Source organism: Ovis aries, chromosome 10 (assembly GCF_016772045.2).
Source record: "Ovis aries strain OAR_USU_Benz2616 breed Rambouillet chromosome 10, ARS-UI_Ramb_v3.0, whole genome shotgun sequence".
NCBI lineage: Eukaryota > Metazoa > Chordata > Mammalia > Artiodactyla > Bovidae > Ovis > Ovis aries.
In genome coordinates, this window is record NC_056063.1 from 12392614 (window position 1) to 12410997 (window position 18384).

At 38.8% G+C, this 18384-nt stretch overlaps 1 protein-coding gene across 4 annotated transcripts in view; it reads right to left on the reverse strand.

Annotated features, from left to right (window-relative positions):
* The window catches only part of VWA8 (von Willebrand factor A domain containing 8), a 383005-nt gene that overhangs the window by 330145 nt on the left and 34476 nt on the right, over nucleotides 1–18384 (reverse strand). For all 4 annotated transcript variants that reach the window (XM_015098045.3, XM_042254643.2, XM_060394273.1 and 1 more), the window contains exons 3-4: nucleotides 11952–12082; nucleotides 8461–8571 (exon numbers count right to left, since the gene is read on the reverse strand). In XM_015098045.3, the coding sequence (XP_014953531.3) occupies nucleotides 8461–8571; nucleotides 11952–12082 (242 nt within the window). The remainder of the gene's footprint in view (nucleotides 1–8460; nucleotides 8572–11951; nucleotides 12083–18384) is intronic.

The following is an 18384-nucleotide window of genomic DNA, read 5'->3' on the forward strand; positions in this document are numbered from 1 at the left end:
CTGAGCAACCTCCACTTTCTCATGTAACTGTTTCATCTTCCGAGTAGGATTCTTAGGCCTTTAAGGGGTGAGAACTCTGTTTTTTGTCATATTGGTGCAAAACTGGCTCACAGCAGGCTTTTAGTGTTTATGGAATAAAAATGTAACCATTCAGTTAAAAGATGTTGCTATGTGAGTTTATAAAGAATGTTTATATGAAGAATAATACTTATCTATGCTTACACTTGATATGAAAACAGAACTGAACAAGTTTAACTGTCAGCATGAGAGATTTAGTCTACATGTTTCAAAATGTTTCTATACAGATTTTAAAATAAAATAATTGTGGTATAACTTTTCTAATCATTTTTTAAAAATAAAGAAGGGAACAGCATATATGTATTTTACATGGGATGAATACTGGTGATGAGTCACTCCTCAGTGTAGAAATTAGATCAAGATCACCCATAAGGATCTCTTCCTGCCCTTCAAGCTATTGAATTTCCAGAGACCTGATTTCTCAAATAGAAATCAGAAAAAATGCATAAAGATCCTTCTGGACAAAACCATCCCATATAGCAGCTTTAACAACCTAGTACATGGACACAAAGTATTTCAAGATAAAAGCAGCTGCATGACCTAAAATCAAAAACTGTCTAAGCCCTGTTCTAGATTTGCTTCTGATTTGATGAACGACCTGAGGCAAACAATTAATCTGGATGTCTGTGTCCTCATTTACTAAATGAGAACATCCTCAAGGGGTGCTGTACGATGTCACTATTTATGAATCAAAGCAGTACTAGAAAAAAACTTAAAGCTGTCAAGCCTATTAAAATGTCAATTATTATTAATACAGCCATGATCTAATGAAAATAGATTCTAAAGAGTTTCAGACACTCAAATCGCTACAGTGTAATGTCACTGAGGAATTCAAAGGGGAAAAAAAAATTCTGTTTCGACTTCTTTATTTAAAATGATCAAAATAGAATCAGACTGATTTTTGGTTGCTCTACCACCTGGTGTGGATGATTAAGGTTACTCGCATTCCTCTGTAAGCCCCCATTTCTCTCTAAAGCTATACTAGTGATGGTGCTTATCTCAAAGATTATGATAAAGGTTAAGGAAGATAACCTCTGACACCCAGCAAACCTGAGGAAAAAAAAAAATTATGGGGCTTCCCTGGTGGTCCAGTGGTTAAAAATCTGGATTGCCATGCAAGAGACACCGGTTTGATCCCTGGTCTGGGAAGATCCCACGTGCCACAGAGCAGCAAAGCCCATGCGCCACAACTACAGAAGCCTGTGCACACGAGAGCCCGTGCACCCCAACAAGAGAAGCGACCACAACGAGACGACCATGTAATCGCAACCAACAGCAGACTGCGCTCTGCAAAACTAGAGAAATTCTGCATGCAGCAATGAACACCCAGCCAAAATAAAAAAAAAAATTAATAAACCTTTTAGAATTTTCATGTTACTTTCTTTTAAAAAAAAATTAGCTGTTATTATTACAAATACTATTATCCTGTAGTAGTTGTTGTCATTGTCATTATCAACATCAGCAGCAGCAGCACCTTCATGATCATCACTGCTTTTTTAAGAGAAGTAGCATATGGAAAATCCCACGGACGAGGAGCCTGGTGGGCTGCAGTCCCTGGGGTCGCTAAGAGTCAGACACGACTGAGCGACTTCATTTTCATCTTTCACTTTCATGCGTTGGAGAAGGAAATGGCAACCCACTCCAGTGTTCTTGCCTGGAGAATCCCAGGGATGGAGGAGCCTGGTGGGCTGCGGTCTATGGGGTCGCACAGAGTCGGACACGACTGACGCGACTTAGCAGCAGCAGCAGCAGCATATGAGAGAAAGAAGCTAAACTTAAGAACTGGACAAATCCTGGTTCAAATTCTACCACTGCTTTATCATACAACTGGTAAGACTCTTAACTTCACCTATAAGGTGTGGAAGCCAACTCCATCCTAAGGATGTTTTGAGGATTAAATGCAGTCATATAAAAAGTGCCTAGCACAACAGTAGTCTCCTCAATGAAAGTTATTTTTATCTCCCTTGATTCTTCTTAACTGAATTTAAATAAATCTGTCCAACAGTTAACATACACATAGATAAGAGTTGGCCTGAGCAAGATGGCAATATGGTAAGAGGCCAAGGCCTGAGTTCTGATTAATACAGCTGCTGCTGCTGCTAAGTCACTTCAGTCGTGTCCGACTCTGTGCGATCCCATAGACGGCAGCCCACCAGGCTCCTCCGCCCTGGGATTCTCCAGGCAAGAACACTGGAGTGGGTTGCCATGTCCTTCTCCAATGCATGAAAGTGAAAAGCGAAAGTGAAGTCGCTCACTCATGTCTGACTCTTAGCAACCCCATGGACTGCAGCCTACCAGGCTCCTCCCTCCATGGGATTTTCCAGGCAAGAGTACTGGAGTGGGGTGCCATTGCCTTCTCCAGACTAATACAGAGGTCAGAGTAAACACAGACCTTCTCCAACTGTGCAAGTGACAATTAGGACATACGGACAGAGGAGCCTGGTGGGCTACAGTCCATGGGGTCGCAAAGAGTCAGACATGACTGAGCGTGAGATGAGACAAGAACAAGACAGCCACAAAGGATTTGGAGCAGATACCAGAATTCAATTATTCTCAAAAAGCAAGCAACTGTTTTCCCCTATTTGCTAAAATAAGTAAAAGGTAATTATATAAGATAAAAATCTCATTTTTTGATCAATAGCACTGTTATTTAATATATTACGAGTTACTTTTGGTGACCTGTAATATTTAAGCAGTGTATTAATGGAGTTAATCCTTACTTTTTCTATGATTAAAAGAGAATCAAGAATTATTCGAAACAGAGGAGAATACATTAAAATATTATATAATTGTTTAAAGTGCATTTCATATGTAACATGAAATATGCATAGTTTATTAAGGAACTTGACATTATCGTGTCAAAGTAACAAGATTCTAATGTGATGAGTTGATGGCTTAGAAAAAGGTAAAAAAAAATCATTTGAAGTTCCCCATCCTGGCTTTCTACTCCCCCAGTTATGGCTATATAGAGTGTCTCCCATCAGCCAGACATAAAAACCTAATCAAAAGTTATTTGTAATATTTGAGAAATGCAAGCAATGCATAATGACTTAAAAGTCTTCCTTTCTAGCTCTTTGGAGTCACAGGACAATAAGCAGAATTCATGATAAGAATGTCAAGTAAAGTAAGAAAAAAAAAGTAGAGTAATAGGTTTTTGAAGGGTTAGAATATCAAAAATATCAGCTTTTTTGGGTTATTTTATCTTCTAAGACAAATGAAAGTTTATGTGGTAGTAAAAAAAATCTTAAACTTTTTATTCTCCATAAGTGTTATATCAGCCATATACATTTTCACATTTCTGTTCTTTAGCTTATTTTTCTTTTCAAAAAGTTCCTATAATCCATTCAGCAAAGGATTTGCATTAAAAATATCTGTTACCTTCACATTAACAAGTGAGTATGTTATAGTATTTACATAAACAAACATGGTGTAAACATCAACATTTTCTTGGCAGATCGTAATTATTTCATCAGTATCTCTCTCCTTTTCCATATCCACTCAATTTGTTGACATCTTACAGAAGCAATAATCAATAAAAATAAAAATGATTTAACTTAGTTAGTACTTCTTAAAACGAATTAAAGTCTATCGATTTGGCAAAGTACATACATGGAAATAAATACTCAATACTGACAATCCATGAGACAATTACTCGGTGCATACGGATGACAGCATGAGTCGGAACACACGTGGAAAGCAATTTTGTGACATATGTATATTAAGACTCTTGAAAATGTCTAGACTCTTTAATTATACTTCCAGCATTCAAGTTTTAAAAAATCATCCAAGATAATAAGATCTAAGTGGAGAGATATTCACCTCGAGTTATTTATAACAGTGAAATCTAACAGTTATATAATAATTATATGAGTGAGATTTATAACAGTGAAAACTTAGATAAAACCTGAATGATCAATAATATGGAAATGTTGATAAAATGGGAATGTTAAATAAATAATGTCATATCTATTTGATGAAATACTGTACAGACACTAAACGTTTTAAGAAAAGCAACCTGTAAAACTTTATATGCATGGTATATCATCTTCGTAAAAATTACTATACGTGATTAAATAGATATGAACATAGGCATGATGGGTTTCCAAGGTGTTACTAGTGTAAAGAATCTGCCTGGCAATAAAGGAGACATGGGTTCGATCCCTGGGTCAGGAAGACTACTGGAAAGGAAATGGCAACCCACTCCAGTATTCTTGCCTGGGGAATCCCATGGGCTGTGGAGCATGGCAGGCTACATACAGTCCATGGGGTCACAAAGAGTCAGACACAACTTAGGAACTGTTTTTAGGTGCCAGAGATAAGCAAAATAGTTACATTCTAGTGGAGAAGACAGACAATAAACATGAAAACAAGGAAATTAATTAGGCAAATTCAGAGAGCGACAGGTGCTCTGAAGATTACCTTATGTATATCACAGCAGGGTTCATGTGGAAAGGGTTTAAGTGTGACGAGTGACTATAGAGTATTCTGAGAGTTCATCATCAGAATGATGAGGTGGCAGGAACATACAGATCTGGGAGAAGGCCATTTCAAGCAGAGGCAATAACAAGTACAAAGGTTCTGGGGCTGGAAAGAACTTGGTCTATTTTTAAGAGGACAAGGTCCCTGTGGCTGGACTCTTGCAAGCAAGGAAAAGAAGAAAGGAGCAGAGGTTGACAACGTTGGGTCCTGTAGAGTGTGGTGGCCATGTTCAAGGCCACGTTCATGGATCTTATTCTGGGTGTGACAGGACCAAACTGCTTTAAGCAAGGAACTGATAGCATCTGGTTATGAACAAACAATAAGGAATATTAACTGCCAGGAAGTGAGAGAGAAGAGAAAATATGAAACTCAGATAAAATCTCAATAGACAGTCTGAAGCAACTTAGAGAAAGGACTAACGTCCTTATGTCTTCATCACAGACTCTGAAGGTGCCAATGCATTACAGCATCGTAAAAGGCTGATGCTTATCATAATCAGTTGGATTAATAAAAAAGAAAAAACATGAAAGTATAGAATACTACCATACATATTTATAGCACGTTAAATATTTTGTAAGTGGTAACTAAATAAAGTAAGTAAATGTCGCTCAGTCGAGTCCGACTCTTTGTGACCCCATGGACTGTAGCCTACCAGGTTCCTCCGTCCATGGGATTTTCCAGGCAAGAATACTGGAGTGGGATGCCATTTCCTTCTCCAGGAGATCTTCCCAACCCAGGGATCAAACCCAGGTCTCCCACATTGTAGGCAGACACTTTACCATCTGAGCCACCGGGGATATAAATTGAAAATTTGCTTTCTAGAATGGTAGGGAGAATACAATGTCAGAGTTTCATCTGAACAATTTATATTATGCTTCAAGAAATAAATCTTTAGCTAACCAATACATTTGGTTACCTAAAGCAACTCAATTTCTGAGATTTCTGCATAGCCAGTTTTAAACTGTCTTTAAAATAATAAGCATACAAAAACATCCTTTTCTGTTTCTTATTATCTGCATTGCAACAATCTTCCAAATACAAAATTCACTCAAAAATATGTTTTTAAATCCATGCTCTGTCAAACAAAGTCAGTTCTCTTATTGTCATTTAAATATGACAGAGAAGAAGCAAGCATGGTATTTTTTTCCCACTTATAATCAGAAATAAACTGAGTCTTTGGAATTATGTAAATAAAATGGATTTCTTTAAATGTACTCATGTGCTTCATCCACAAAGGATTACGTTTTTAATAGCTGGAAATCTAAAATACTCAGATTCTCCCACTGTAGGATGCTAAGTTTGATCACCATTGTTTAAGATAATGACTGACAAATCATTGCACTTTAAGTACAGCTTTCTTTCTGTAACTAGATCGTGATCTACGTGACAATGTGAACATTTTGGTCTCCAAAAATTCCTTCACTCGGTGTTTCTTAAAATTTCACTCCTTTACTTATAAAGTAATAGTGTGTACTCCTGGGAAAGCTTCAAATTTAAAGAACTATGAAGTTTATTCCTTGCCCTGCCCCAGATGCCTGATCATACCTCCACAGAGGTAAACTCTGTTAACTGATTCTTGTGTTTCCTTCTGGAAATTTTCAATGTGTAAACAAATATTTATGTATTTTTTTCTTGTTTTTTAAATCACAAATGGGATCATATTATATATACTGTCTTGCAACTTCAATTAATATATTCTGGACTTCTATCAACTTATAAATATTCATCTCACTTTTTTTTAATGGTGACATAATTCTAGCTACCATGATTCATTTAATTAGTCTCTTAAACATACATCATTATAGTTTTCACAAAGTTTTATGTGATTTATCAAACAATGCTACAATAAACAGCCTAGTATATATGTTTATATATATTATTTAACTTATATGCAGAGTACATCATGAGAAACACTGGGCTGGAGGAAGCACAAGCTGGAATCAAGATTGCCAGGAGAAATATCAATAACCTCAGATATGCAGATAACACCACCCTTATGGCAGAAAGTGAAGAAGAACTAAAGAGCCTCTTGATGAAAGTAAAAGAGGAGAGTGAAAAAGTTGGCTTAAAGTTGGACATTCAGAAAACTAAGATCATGGCATCTGGTCCCATCACTTCATGACAAATAGACGGGGAAACAGTGGAAACTGTGGCTGACTTTATTTTTCTGGGCTCCAGAATCACTGCAGATGGTGATTGCAGCCATGAAATTAAAAGACGCTTGCTCCTCGGAAGGAAAGTTATGACCAATCTAGACAGCATATTAAAAAGCAGAGACACTACTTTGCCAACAAAGGTCCATCTAGTCAAGGCTATGGGTTTTCCAGTAGTCATGTATGGATGTGAGAGTTGGGCTATAAAGAAAGCTGAGTGCTGAAGAATTGATGCTTTTGAACTGTGGTATTGGAGAAGACTCTTGAGAGTCGCTTGGACTGCAAGGAAATCCAACCAGTCCATCCTAAAGGAGATCAGTCCTGGGTGTTCATTGGAGGAACTGATGTTGAAGCTGAAACTCCAATACTTTGGCCACCTAATGTGGAGAGCTGACTCATTTGAAAAGACCCTGATGCTGGGGAAGATTGAGGGCAGGAGGAGAAGGGGATGACAGAGAATGAGATGGTTGGATGGCATCACTGACACAATGGACATGGGTTTGGGTGGACTCCGGGAGTTGGTGATGGACAGGGAGGCCTGGCGTACTGCAGTTCATGGGGTCGCAAAGAGTCGGACATGACTGAGTGACAGAACTGAACTGATATATGTTTTCATGTTTTGTGTGAATAATATTGGAAAGAAAAATTGCTAGAAATATTACTGTTGGATACAAATGTGTTTAATTTTTTTCTTTTGATAGATAATCACCAAATTTTCCTTTATAATTATATCAATCCATGGTCCCATTAACAGCAATGCTGATTCCTCATCCCTTCTTCCTCAACAATGAACATTAGCAAATTCTGAGAGGTGAAAGAAAACAGCAGTTCACTACTGTTTTAATGTTCATTTTTATAAACAAGAAGTTCAAGCACCTTGTCATGAATTTATTGAATGTCTGAATCTTTTCTCTATGAAATGCTTGAAGTCTCTGCCCTTTATTCTCAGGCATTCCTAACAATGTTCAATATTTTAAATAAAATATTTGAAGAAATGTACAAGCTTTATTATAGGGGTTTCCAGGGGCTCAGTGGTAAAGAGTCTGTTCAGTGGTTAAGAATCTGCCTGCCAGTGTAGCAGACACAGGAGACATGGGTTTGATCCCTGGATCATGAAGATCCCTGGGAGAAGGAAATGGCAAACCACTTCAATTCTTGCCTGGAAAATTTCATGGACAGATGAGCCAGACCGGCTTCAGTCCATGGGATCGCAAGGAGTCTGACATGACTGAGTATGCATGCACCCACAAGCTTCAATATAATATCCAAAAAACATTATTTTAATTGATAATCTGCATCTAAGAACTCTCTTCAAAAAGCTGTAGTTCCTGGAATTATGAATTTAACTTTACTATGCTCAATATACCTGTGTGTACTTCACCTTTAGATTGAGAACATTTTAGTAAATGTGCTAGAGAATTTGCTATATTGAAATCTCAACTCGTTTTTTTTTAAACTCAGATTTTTATAGGCAGTTAATAGGAAGCAACTGGAAATTAAGAAATCAACATATGAATCTTTAGTTAACATTTTAGAACCACTTGTTTCAACTATGGTTTCTTATTTCGTAGTAAACTAACAAGGCATTTCCAAGAAGAGGGAAACCAAAAACCTAAATTAAATCTGTCTAGAGAGGGCATGGTCCATTTGTTTTTCGCTAGTACGTGAGCTACTCTTTTTCTACTTTAAAAATCAATTTCTTAAAGACTGAGAGTAAATAGTCACACGTTGGAGTGTGATAAGCACTTGCCTGATCGATGTAAAAAGCCGTGCCTGCACGGATCTCTCGCCGCTGTTTGAGGTCAGTTTCAGTGGTGTCTCTTGATAAGGCAATGTATTCAACCTCCCTTTTGGTCAGCTCCTGAAGAGAATGAAATGGTCCCAAGATAAAAATCAAGTTTCTAAGATAAAATCAAATTCCCAACATATGCTTTGGGGCCAGGTATTCTGACAATGTCACTCTACAGAAGAGCATTTTATTAATAAATGTAATTCTAGGTGAAAGCCTTGTGAGCCTCAGCTTTAAGAAAAATGTAACAAATTAACGTTAATCAAAATATGTATCTCTTCTCAGAACTTTTACTGTACTCAGTAATCAATAGCTTAATTACTGACTACTTAGGCAATAATAATCAAAATGTGATCTTATAAATCTTAATATCTCCTGTAGAGTTCTTTTCAAATATCAAGAGTAATAACTTGGCTATTAACTTGATTTTCACATAAATGACAGTCATCTCTGTAAATAGTGTTCATCTTTTGTTAAGGGTGCTTTAAATTGATTTACTCTATAAACCAATGATTACCTACCATGTATACGTTAAGCATTTAACAAGTGTGAAAATAAGGTAAATATCAATAACTGGTTCAACAAAAAAAGAGACAATACAGAACTAATTAGGAAGGGAAAAGGAGAGGAAAGATGAAAAGGAGGAAGGGGGAATGGAGGTTATTATTTTACATAGAAAAAAACCATTTGGTTTGAAGAAGAAACCACCCAGAATCCGTTTCTCTTAGAATAATTAATCTATCCCTAAATTCCTTTTTCCTTATATGTAACAAGGTGTATAAGGTTCTTAACATTATCCTTGGTTTTACAACGCTGAATTTAAAACAATGACATTCTCCAATCCAATAAGGCATGTAATATGTTTTTATTAAACAGGAAGAACAAATTAATTTACTGGAGGAGTACAAAGAAAAAAGTTGAATGAGTATGCCATTAATGGTGAAAGGGGATTTTTTTTTAATTGACCTTATGTGCAAGTGATGTTGATAAAAATACATTATTATTGTCACTTATTCTTTTAAAATGTGCCTGTTCCCGTGCACCCATAACTTTTGGAATATGTGGAAAGAAGGGGAAAGTTTTAAAAAGAGAAAATGTACACCAAAGTGGTAAAGATGTGCTGATACCAAATGATGTTTCTCTAAATGAGCCGCCTGTGAGAGCACAATTCTGGAGTAAAGTAGCAGGCTCTCCTTCTGGCTCCTGGAACATCTTGCAGCACCTTCCTGTCTTGTTTCACTGACGACTGACTGTGATCTCCCTCGCTGGAAATCCCTGACACTCACAGTGGTTGACCAAATGCTGTATGCCTCTTACTATTAAACTGTATCACAGTAGCACCCTGAATGTCACACAGAGGTTGTTATCCTCGGTCCTGACAGTTTCCTGGGACTTTTCATCAACCAAGACAAGACCAAGGTCTCCTCAGCTGTTGCTCCACAGAAGTGGCACCCACAAGCTCACAAACAGCACCTGGGACAGCAGATGGGGACGGCAGCAGAGGTCTGTTATTTTAAACTGTCTACAAAACTCCTATTATATGAGTGAAATATGAAATAAACACAAGTATTCAGTTATTTCTGTTTAATTTCTCATTGATTCAACAGGCTTGCCCCCAAATTTCTGCCTTTAGAGATGTCATCTACACTGGCTACTGAACCAATCCATTGTTCTATATCCGGTTCCAGCTGCTGCTTTTTGACCTGCATCCAGGTTTCGCAGGAGGCAGATACGGTGATCTGGTATTCCCATCTCTTCAAGAATTTTCCAGTTTTTTGTGATCCACACAGTCAAAGGCTTTAGAAAAGACCTGATGCTGGGAAAAGATTGAAGGCAGGAGAAGGGGACGACAGAGGATGAGATGGTTGGATGGCATCACTGACTCGATGCACATGAGTTTGAGCGAGCTCCAGGAGATGGTGAAGGACAAGGAAGCCTGGTGTGCTGCAGTCCATGGGGTTGCAGACTTGGACACAACTGAGCGACTGAACAACACCACGCTGGCTACTACTACACAAAAAGACTTTAAATACACTGGCAATAGTACCCACTACAGAATTTGCAAGGCAGCTTAGGCTAGCAAGTTTTCTTACATGTATTTTCAAATCCTGAAGCTGTCTCAGCTCTGACAATTTAAAGTTTGGTGGTGGTTGTTTTTTTAAGATACAAGGTTTATACTTATAAACTTGAATTGCGTTTTTCAGCCAACAGGATTCCTATACTCTCCTAGCCTGGCTACTCCACATTTCTAACAAGCTTCAAAGACTTGTCAGAAACAAAATCAAAGTGAGATATTGTTGCTTTTGAAATTGTGCAGGTAGTATGCACAATTTAAAACTAAAGAGGTTCTAGACCTGGGAATCTCAGTGGCTGACTCTGCATTCTTAGACAAGACAACTACACTTTTGCACTGTGTATTAATAAAGTGAGGATAACAATACGATGGCACACTGTACTTCACAGACTGATTCTAGGGAACAAACAGGGATATGAAATTTATGGGCTAAACAGAGTTAGGTTCTGTTCATGGTATTTTCATCGTTACAGCCCTACATAATTTAGAAAGTACCAAGATAAACTCACCACTAAAATAAGAGTACATTAAGCATATTTCAATAAATTAGAAATCGATGATTTAGTATCAAATAACAAAAGGAACCTTTAAGTAAGGTTTTTCTCTTCATCCTAAAAATTATCTTTGGAACAGACCAACTTCATCTGAGAGGGTTCATCTTTCAATCATTACAGCAATGCCTATTAATGCTGACAAAGTAATACAAAAAAGTCTTCCAAAATTTTTTTTTTCAGTTGAGATTTGAATATTTGACTATTTCAGCTCAACTCAGAGAACTGCAAACATTTCAGAAGATATTGTATCAGAAAGGAAAAGCAATATGAGATCTGAAGTCTAGCTCCATCATTGCCTTGCTGGATAAAGCCTGAGTGAGTTATCTAATCTCTGTGAACTTGTTTTCTCATCTATTTAAAGAAAAAAAAAAGAGTGCACATAACACATAAGAGAGATTCTGTAATCCTTAGGCTCCCTTTAGAGACCATATAACATCAAAAGTCAGAAGAATTATTGGGCTTTTCAAAACGTGGACTAAAGATAAAAGAATGTTTCTTGAGAATAAAACTACACTGTGTTTTCTAATCTCAGAGTTGCTGATACTGTTTGCAACGACTCATTACTTGAATTTAGATGGATCTCTTTCCTACTAGAAGTAGAGGGTTTTCTACTTGGAACAAACATTTGCTAAAGCTATGAAAGGCAAACGTACATTGACTTCCCGAATAATTTATTCCAAATGCTTTATAAACAAATCACCCCTCCATGTCAACATTTTTAAAGGAAGGACTAAACCTGAGATTTCTGTAAATTCTTAATTTATTTCACAAAACAGTTTGTCAAAGTTAAGACCCTCAGGAATCCATAAGAATTCATTGCTTACCAGGTACTGCATAGCAATAGAGCGTCGAAGAGGCCCAGGAGGTCCTATTAGAAAGACGTCTTGCCCCAAAAGATCCTTCTGCATTATCCATCTTAGATGTTGAATTACTGATTGAGCCAGAGAGTCTGAGACTTTAAAGAAAAAAAGGTAAAATAAAATGCAAATCAGACTACTAGATAGAACATAAACCTCCAAGCAACCAATGCAGACAGTATATTAAGTTAAAAATGTGTATACAATGTACTGCTGCTGCTGCTAAGTCACTTCAGTCGTGTCCGACTCTGTGCGATCCCATAGACGGCAGCCCACCAGGCTCCCCTGTCCCTGGGATTCTCCAGGCAAGAACACTGGAGTGGGTTGCCATTTCCTTCTCCAATGCATGCAAGTGAAAGGAGAAAGTGAAGTCGCTCAGTCGTATCCGACTCTTAGAGACCCCATGGACTGCAGCCTTCCAGACTCCTCCGTCCATAGGATTTTCCAGGCAAGAGTACTGGAGTGGGGTGCCACTGCCTTCTCCAATACAATGTACATGTGTGTATGTGTATATATGCGCATATATGCACATACACACATGCATATATACATATACACATATATATGTTCATACCTACATCTGCTGAATTTTCACACTGTTTTACAATAAAACATTATCTAATGTTAAAACAGGGTTTATTACATCACGAAGAGTCACATAATCCCACACTTAAAAGCTAATAAGAAGCGGGAATTCCCTGGGGGGGGGGGGGTGTCCAGTGGCTAAGGCTTGGGCTTTCACTGCCATGGACCTGGCTCAGACCACTAGTCGGGAAAATAAAATCCCACAAGCCATGCGGTAAGGCCAAAAAAAGAAGCTTAGAAGAATGCTTGAACAGGTATCTGTGTTACTGAAGGAACAAAAGGGTTTTATAAGTGTGATAAGAACGGCTACTACCATTACTTTGTCACAGTGTTACAGCCCAACTCTTTTGTTCTGAAAGGGGATAAGACCAAATCATCTCAGACAACTTATGAGCATCATAACCTTGAAAAAAACGTTAAACTATGACTTACGTTGGCACTGGATTGTGAGACCTCTCAAACTTCACAGTTAGGATGTCTGATGTAGATTTAGATTACGCCTTTAAAATTTACATCTATTCAACACCAACTCTTCTGGGAACAGAAGACTCCTCTGTATAACATCATTCTAAGTCTACTACATATATATTTATTTATTTATTTAATTTTGGGGCACATGGCATTTGGGGATCTTAGTTCCCCAACCAGGGACTCAACCTGTGCACCCTGCATTGGGAGTGCTGAATCTTAACCACTGGGCTGGTAGGGAAGGCCCTAGTAAAAAGTGAAAGTGTTAGTCACTCAGCCACGTCTGACTCTCTGTGACCCCATGGACTACAGCTCACCAGGCTCCTCTGTCTATGGGATTCTCCAGGCAAGAATACTGGTGTGGGTTGCCATTCCCTTCTCTAGTGGATCTTCCTGACCCAGGAATCGACCCCAGACCTCCTGCGTTGTAGGTGGATTCCTTACCTTCTGAGCTACAAAGGAAGTCCCTAAGTCTACTATTAAATCATCCATGAACACACTCATTTTTTGACTAAACATTTTTTAAATGTTTGTATTAATACAATTCATTTGTATTTACTCACTTATATATCACCCAGTGATTGAACATGTGTTCTCCTAGGAATTCAAGAAAAACTCTCCTCCTTACACATCAAAACACGATATAGAATACTCATAGCAGCGTGGCTCAACATAAAACTGAAGATAGGAGATGGATAAAAAGCACACAGAGGAATATTATATGACCAAAAAAATAACAGAATGAACCCCCATTACTTCCAACAACGTTTAACTCTTAAAAGAGAAAAAAACTGTCACAAACTAAATCATGTATTAGTGATTAATATCACTATCTTGATGAGTACATGCTAAATCGCTTCAGTCATGTCCAACTGTTTGCGACCCTATGGACTGGAGCCCGTCAGGCTCCTCTTTTCATGGGATTCTCCAGGCAAGAATACTGGAGTGAGTTGCAATGTCCTCCTCCAGGGGACCTTCCTGATCCACTGGTTGAACCTGCTCTTCCTGCAGTTTGTGCTCGGCAGGCGGGTTCTTTACCGCTGAGCCACCGTGGAAGCCCCACCACCTTGGTAAAGCTCAAAAAACTAGTAAATGGAATTTTTTACAAACACATGCACATGTGATAAAACAGTGCTTGAAAAAGCAAAAAAAACCCAGAGAATGATAAATTCAGAATATCTGGAAAGAAATCAGAGAGATACTTGTGGACAACTTCAAAGATAATTATAATATTCTAGTTTTAAATTAGATGTGGGTACAGTGTTTGCTTTACTATTACGTTGCATTTTGTACACAGACACACACAATGCAGATATGTACACAGATGCACCAACATATGTACATGTGCATACACACGTGTATGAGTGCATGGGCTTCCCAGGTGGCACAGAAGTAAAGAACGCGCCTGCCAGTGCAGGAGGCACAAGAGACGCAGGTTCGATCCCTGGGATGCAAAGATCCCCCGAGGAGGAAATGGCAACCCACTCCAGTATTCTTGCCTAGGAAATCCCGTGGACAGAGAAGCCTAGCGGGCTACAGTTGCTGGGGTCACAAAGAGTCGGATACAAACGAGCAGTTCAGCACAGCCCAGCATCTGTGTATGCATATAAAAAACATAGTCTTTCGTATGTGTTGAATATTCCTATTCCCGTTAAACTTTAATCATCCAGGAAGGTCATGAAAGAATTCAAAAATCAAACTAAGAACATCTGCCTAGGACTAAAGCTGTGTTTCCCTCCACGGTCCCCACCAACAGCATAATCTTGCTAGGGTGATTGCCCCTACTCTCCCACAAAAAGTTAATATTTAATCATTAGAAAAAATGTATGGCAAAACCAATACAATATTGTAAAGTAATTAACTTCCAATTAAAATAAATAAATTTATATTAAAAAATAAAAATAAATAAACAGTTTTAAAAAGAAAAAAAATATAGATAAATTCCTGATTTTCTTAATCATGGTGGGAAGATTAAGGAAAGGTATTGGGCAGACTGCTTGGTGTATCACATACTGAGGCCACACTAAAGCAATTTATAATTTCCACAAAGCAAGTGCTTCTAAGGTGTGAAAATCAGGAGACTCAACACCCAAGTGGAGGTGCTTGGCTTCCCTCATATCCTCTGTGAAGCCTCTACACCATGCATGGGGCCAACACTTGGTTCCTGGAGGACATGAGAACAGTTCTTAACTATGGGTATTATTAAGCTGGCCAAAAAGCTATCAGGTTTCCATACCATCTTATGGAAAACCCAAATCAACGTTTTGGCCAACCCAGTACCATAGCCTGTTCAGTTCAGTTCAGTTCAGTCGCTCAGTCGTGTCCGACTCTTTGCGACCCCATGAATCGCAGCACGCCAGTCCTCCCTGTCCATCACCAACTCCCAGAGTTCACTCAGACTCACGTCCATCGAGTCAGTGATGCCATCCAGCCATCTCATCCTGTTATCCCCTTCTCCTCCTGCCCCAAATCCCTCCCAGCATCAGTCTTTATGGGATTCTCTGCATTAATAGATATTATTACAATATACCTGTATATTAAAATTTCACAGAACTGGGGAGAGACAATCAGGGAAAAATGTCCTTAAGTGTGCAATAATGAAAAACACATTGAAAAACATTGCCCTAAGACCCGCACCTTTGAGAATCTCTCAAGGAGCTCTGCGATGCTAGGAAGCAATTCACCTGCATCTTTTTCTTAGCTGTCAGATGTACACTATTGTTCTTTCCTACTACAGGCTTAAATCATGATAATATATGGTCTACTCTTTCTTATTGCAAGACAGGTCCATCTGCCTGCTATGTAAGGAAGAAATAAAATAAGAGCTAAGAAGCTCTCATTTCTCAGTAAAATGACACAGAGTTCTCTATGCTGCAGATCTACTACCCTTCCTTACTTGGTGTTAAATATGTAATTAAAAATGTAAACACTTTGCGGTTTTTCTTTACATTTTTCCAAACCTCAGTTTACTCTGGCCTCAGGCCTTCTCCACACTGTTCTTATGGTTTTATGCTGCTTCTGTGTATTCACCTTTGGCAATGTGCCTGACCTTCCATTACCTGGACTTGTCTATTTAAACTATGAAATTTCCAAAGTTCTGTAAGGGAAAGCCAGGTTGGTCTCTTCAGCTTCCTCCCACCTTTTATAACTATTTATAACTATTCATAATGACAGAGTCTCAATATCGTTCCACTCTATTTTCAATGCCATGATCTTGGAACTCATATTTATTTTCAAGACTTTTTTTTCTTGTTTAATCGAAGGCTTCATTTCCTAATCCCATGTGAGGTTTCTCCCCCTGTAAGTTGTCAGTATCAACAAGTACTGAAGTTTAGGAATAATTTATCTTTTTCTTAGCAAACTGAAGAAGCATCAGTTATAGCAACAGAGCAGTGTGTACACCAACATATCTTCTTAAGTGGGAAGAGAAAGGCACGGAGGTGAAGGTATTTAGAACCAGATCCCAGGAATTGTATAGAGCTTTGAGTAGGTTTAGGGCTTTCTGGTGGCTCAGATGGCAAAGAATACGCCTGCAATGCAGGAGACCCAGGTTCGATCCTTGGGTTGGGAAGATCCCCTGGAGAAGGAAATGGCAACCCACTCCAGTATTCTTGCCTGGAGAATCCCATGGACACAGAAGCCTGGTGGGCTACAGTCTATGGGGCCACAAAGAGTCAAACATGACTGAGAGACTGACACTTTCCCTTTCACACTCTGAGTATGTTCATGGGAGTGTCTTCCACTTAGCATGATCCTTGTGTGTTGAGAAGAGTCACTGGCCAGAGGCATACCTGATAGTTCTCAGTCATCCCCTCCTCTGCCCTTAACACTCAACACTGACTGTCAACCAGAAGCAGTACTGCCCCATCTCCACGCGTTCCAGAGCATCTGGAAATGTCTGCCATTTACATTTCAACTCTACAGAGGTTTCTTCATATGAATAAGCACCTTCTGAACCCTCCGGCTGGCCTTGCAGTCTGTGCTATACTGTCACAAAGACCTTTTCCCTTCTTTTGTCTTACTTTAGTATAGTAAAGAGCTGCTTGATGAGGGTGAAAGAAGAGAGTGAAAACACTGGCTTGAAGCTCAACACTAAAAAAACTAAGATCATGGCATCCAGTTCCATCACTTCATGGCACATAGGAGATGAAGAAGTGTTAGCAGTGGCTGATTTTCTTTTCTTGGGCTCCAAAACCACTGTGGATGGTGACTGCAGCCATGAAACTAAAATATCCTTGCTTCTTGGAAGGAAAGGAATGAACAATCTAGACAGCAGCTTAAAAAGTAGAGAATCACTTTGCCAACAAAGGACCATTAGTCAAAGTTATGATTTCTCTAGTAGTCATGTACAGATGTCAGAGCTGGACCACAGAGAAGGCTACACACCAAGGAATTGATACTTCCAAATTATGGTGCCAGAGAAGACTTGAGAGACCCTTGGACAGCAAGGAGATCAAGCCAGTCAATCTTAAAGAAAACCAACCCTGAATATTCACTGGAAAGACTGATTCTGAAGCTACAATACTTTGGCCACCTGATGCGAAGAGGCAACTCATTGGAAAAGACCATGATGCTGACAAAGATTGAAGGCAGGAGGAGAAGGGGACAACAGAGGATGAGAGGGTTAGACAGCATCACCAACTCAGTGGACATGAATTTGAGCAAACTCCAGGTGATAGCTAAGGACAGGGGAACCTGGCATGCTGCAGTCCATGGGGTCGCAAAGTGTCAGACACAACTTAGCGACTGAAAACAACAACAATAATAGTAATAATGATAGCCATAATTTATTGCATTCCTGTCATGTGCTGGGGAAAAACATGAATGATCTCTCACACTCTCAGATCACACAGCAACTCTAGGAGACAGCAGACTATCACATGCGAGGATGAGGACTAGAGCCAAACTGTTAAACCCCAGCCTGCTGTTCACAGTGCGGTTCTGATCAGTTGTTCAAATTCTCTGTGCTGTTTTTACATCTGTATAGTGGACATGAGAAGTGAACTTACTTATAAGGTGGTTAGGAGCATTCAATTAGGCACTTAAAGAGGGTCCAGTAGTAGCAGTACACGTATTTATTAAATATTCACTATTCTCATCTTATGAATAAGAAAAATCAAAGTCCTTACAGTGGTGTTATTTGTCTACAGTTGATAAATGCCTAAACCAAGATTTAGACCCACATTGTTTGAGTCCAAACTTGTACTCCAGCCATTATGTCCCACTGCTCCTCCAAAATCTTTTTTTTAACTTTATTGACGGAGTGTAATGCTTCACAATGTTGCCTTCGCTTCTGCTCTACAGCAAAGTGAACCTGCTCTGTGTTTGCACTGTGTATACATATCTC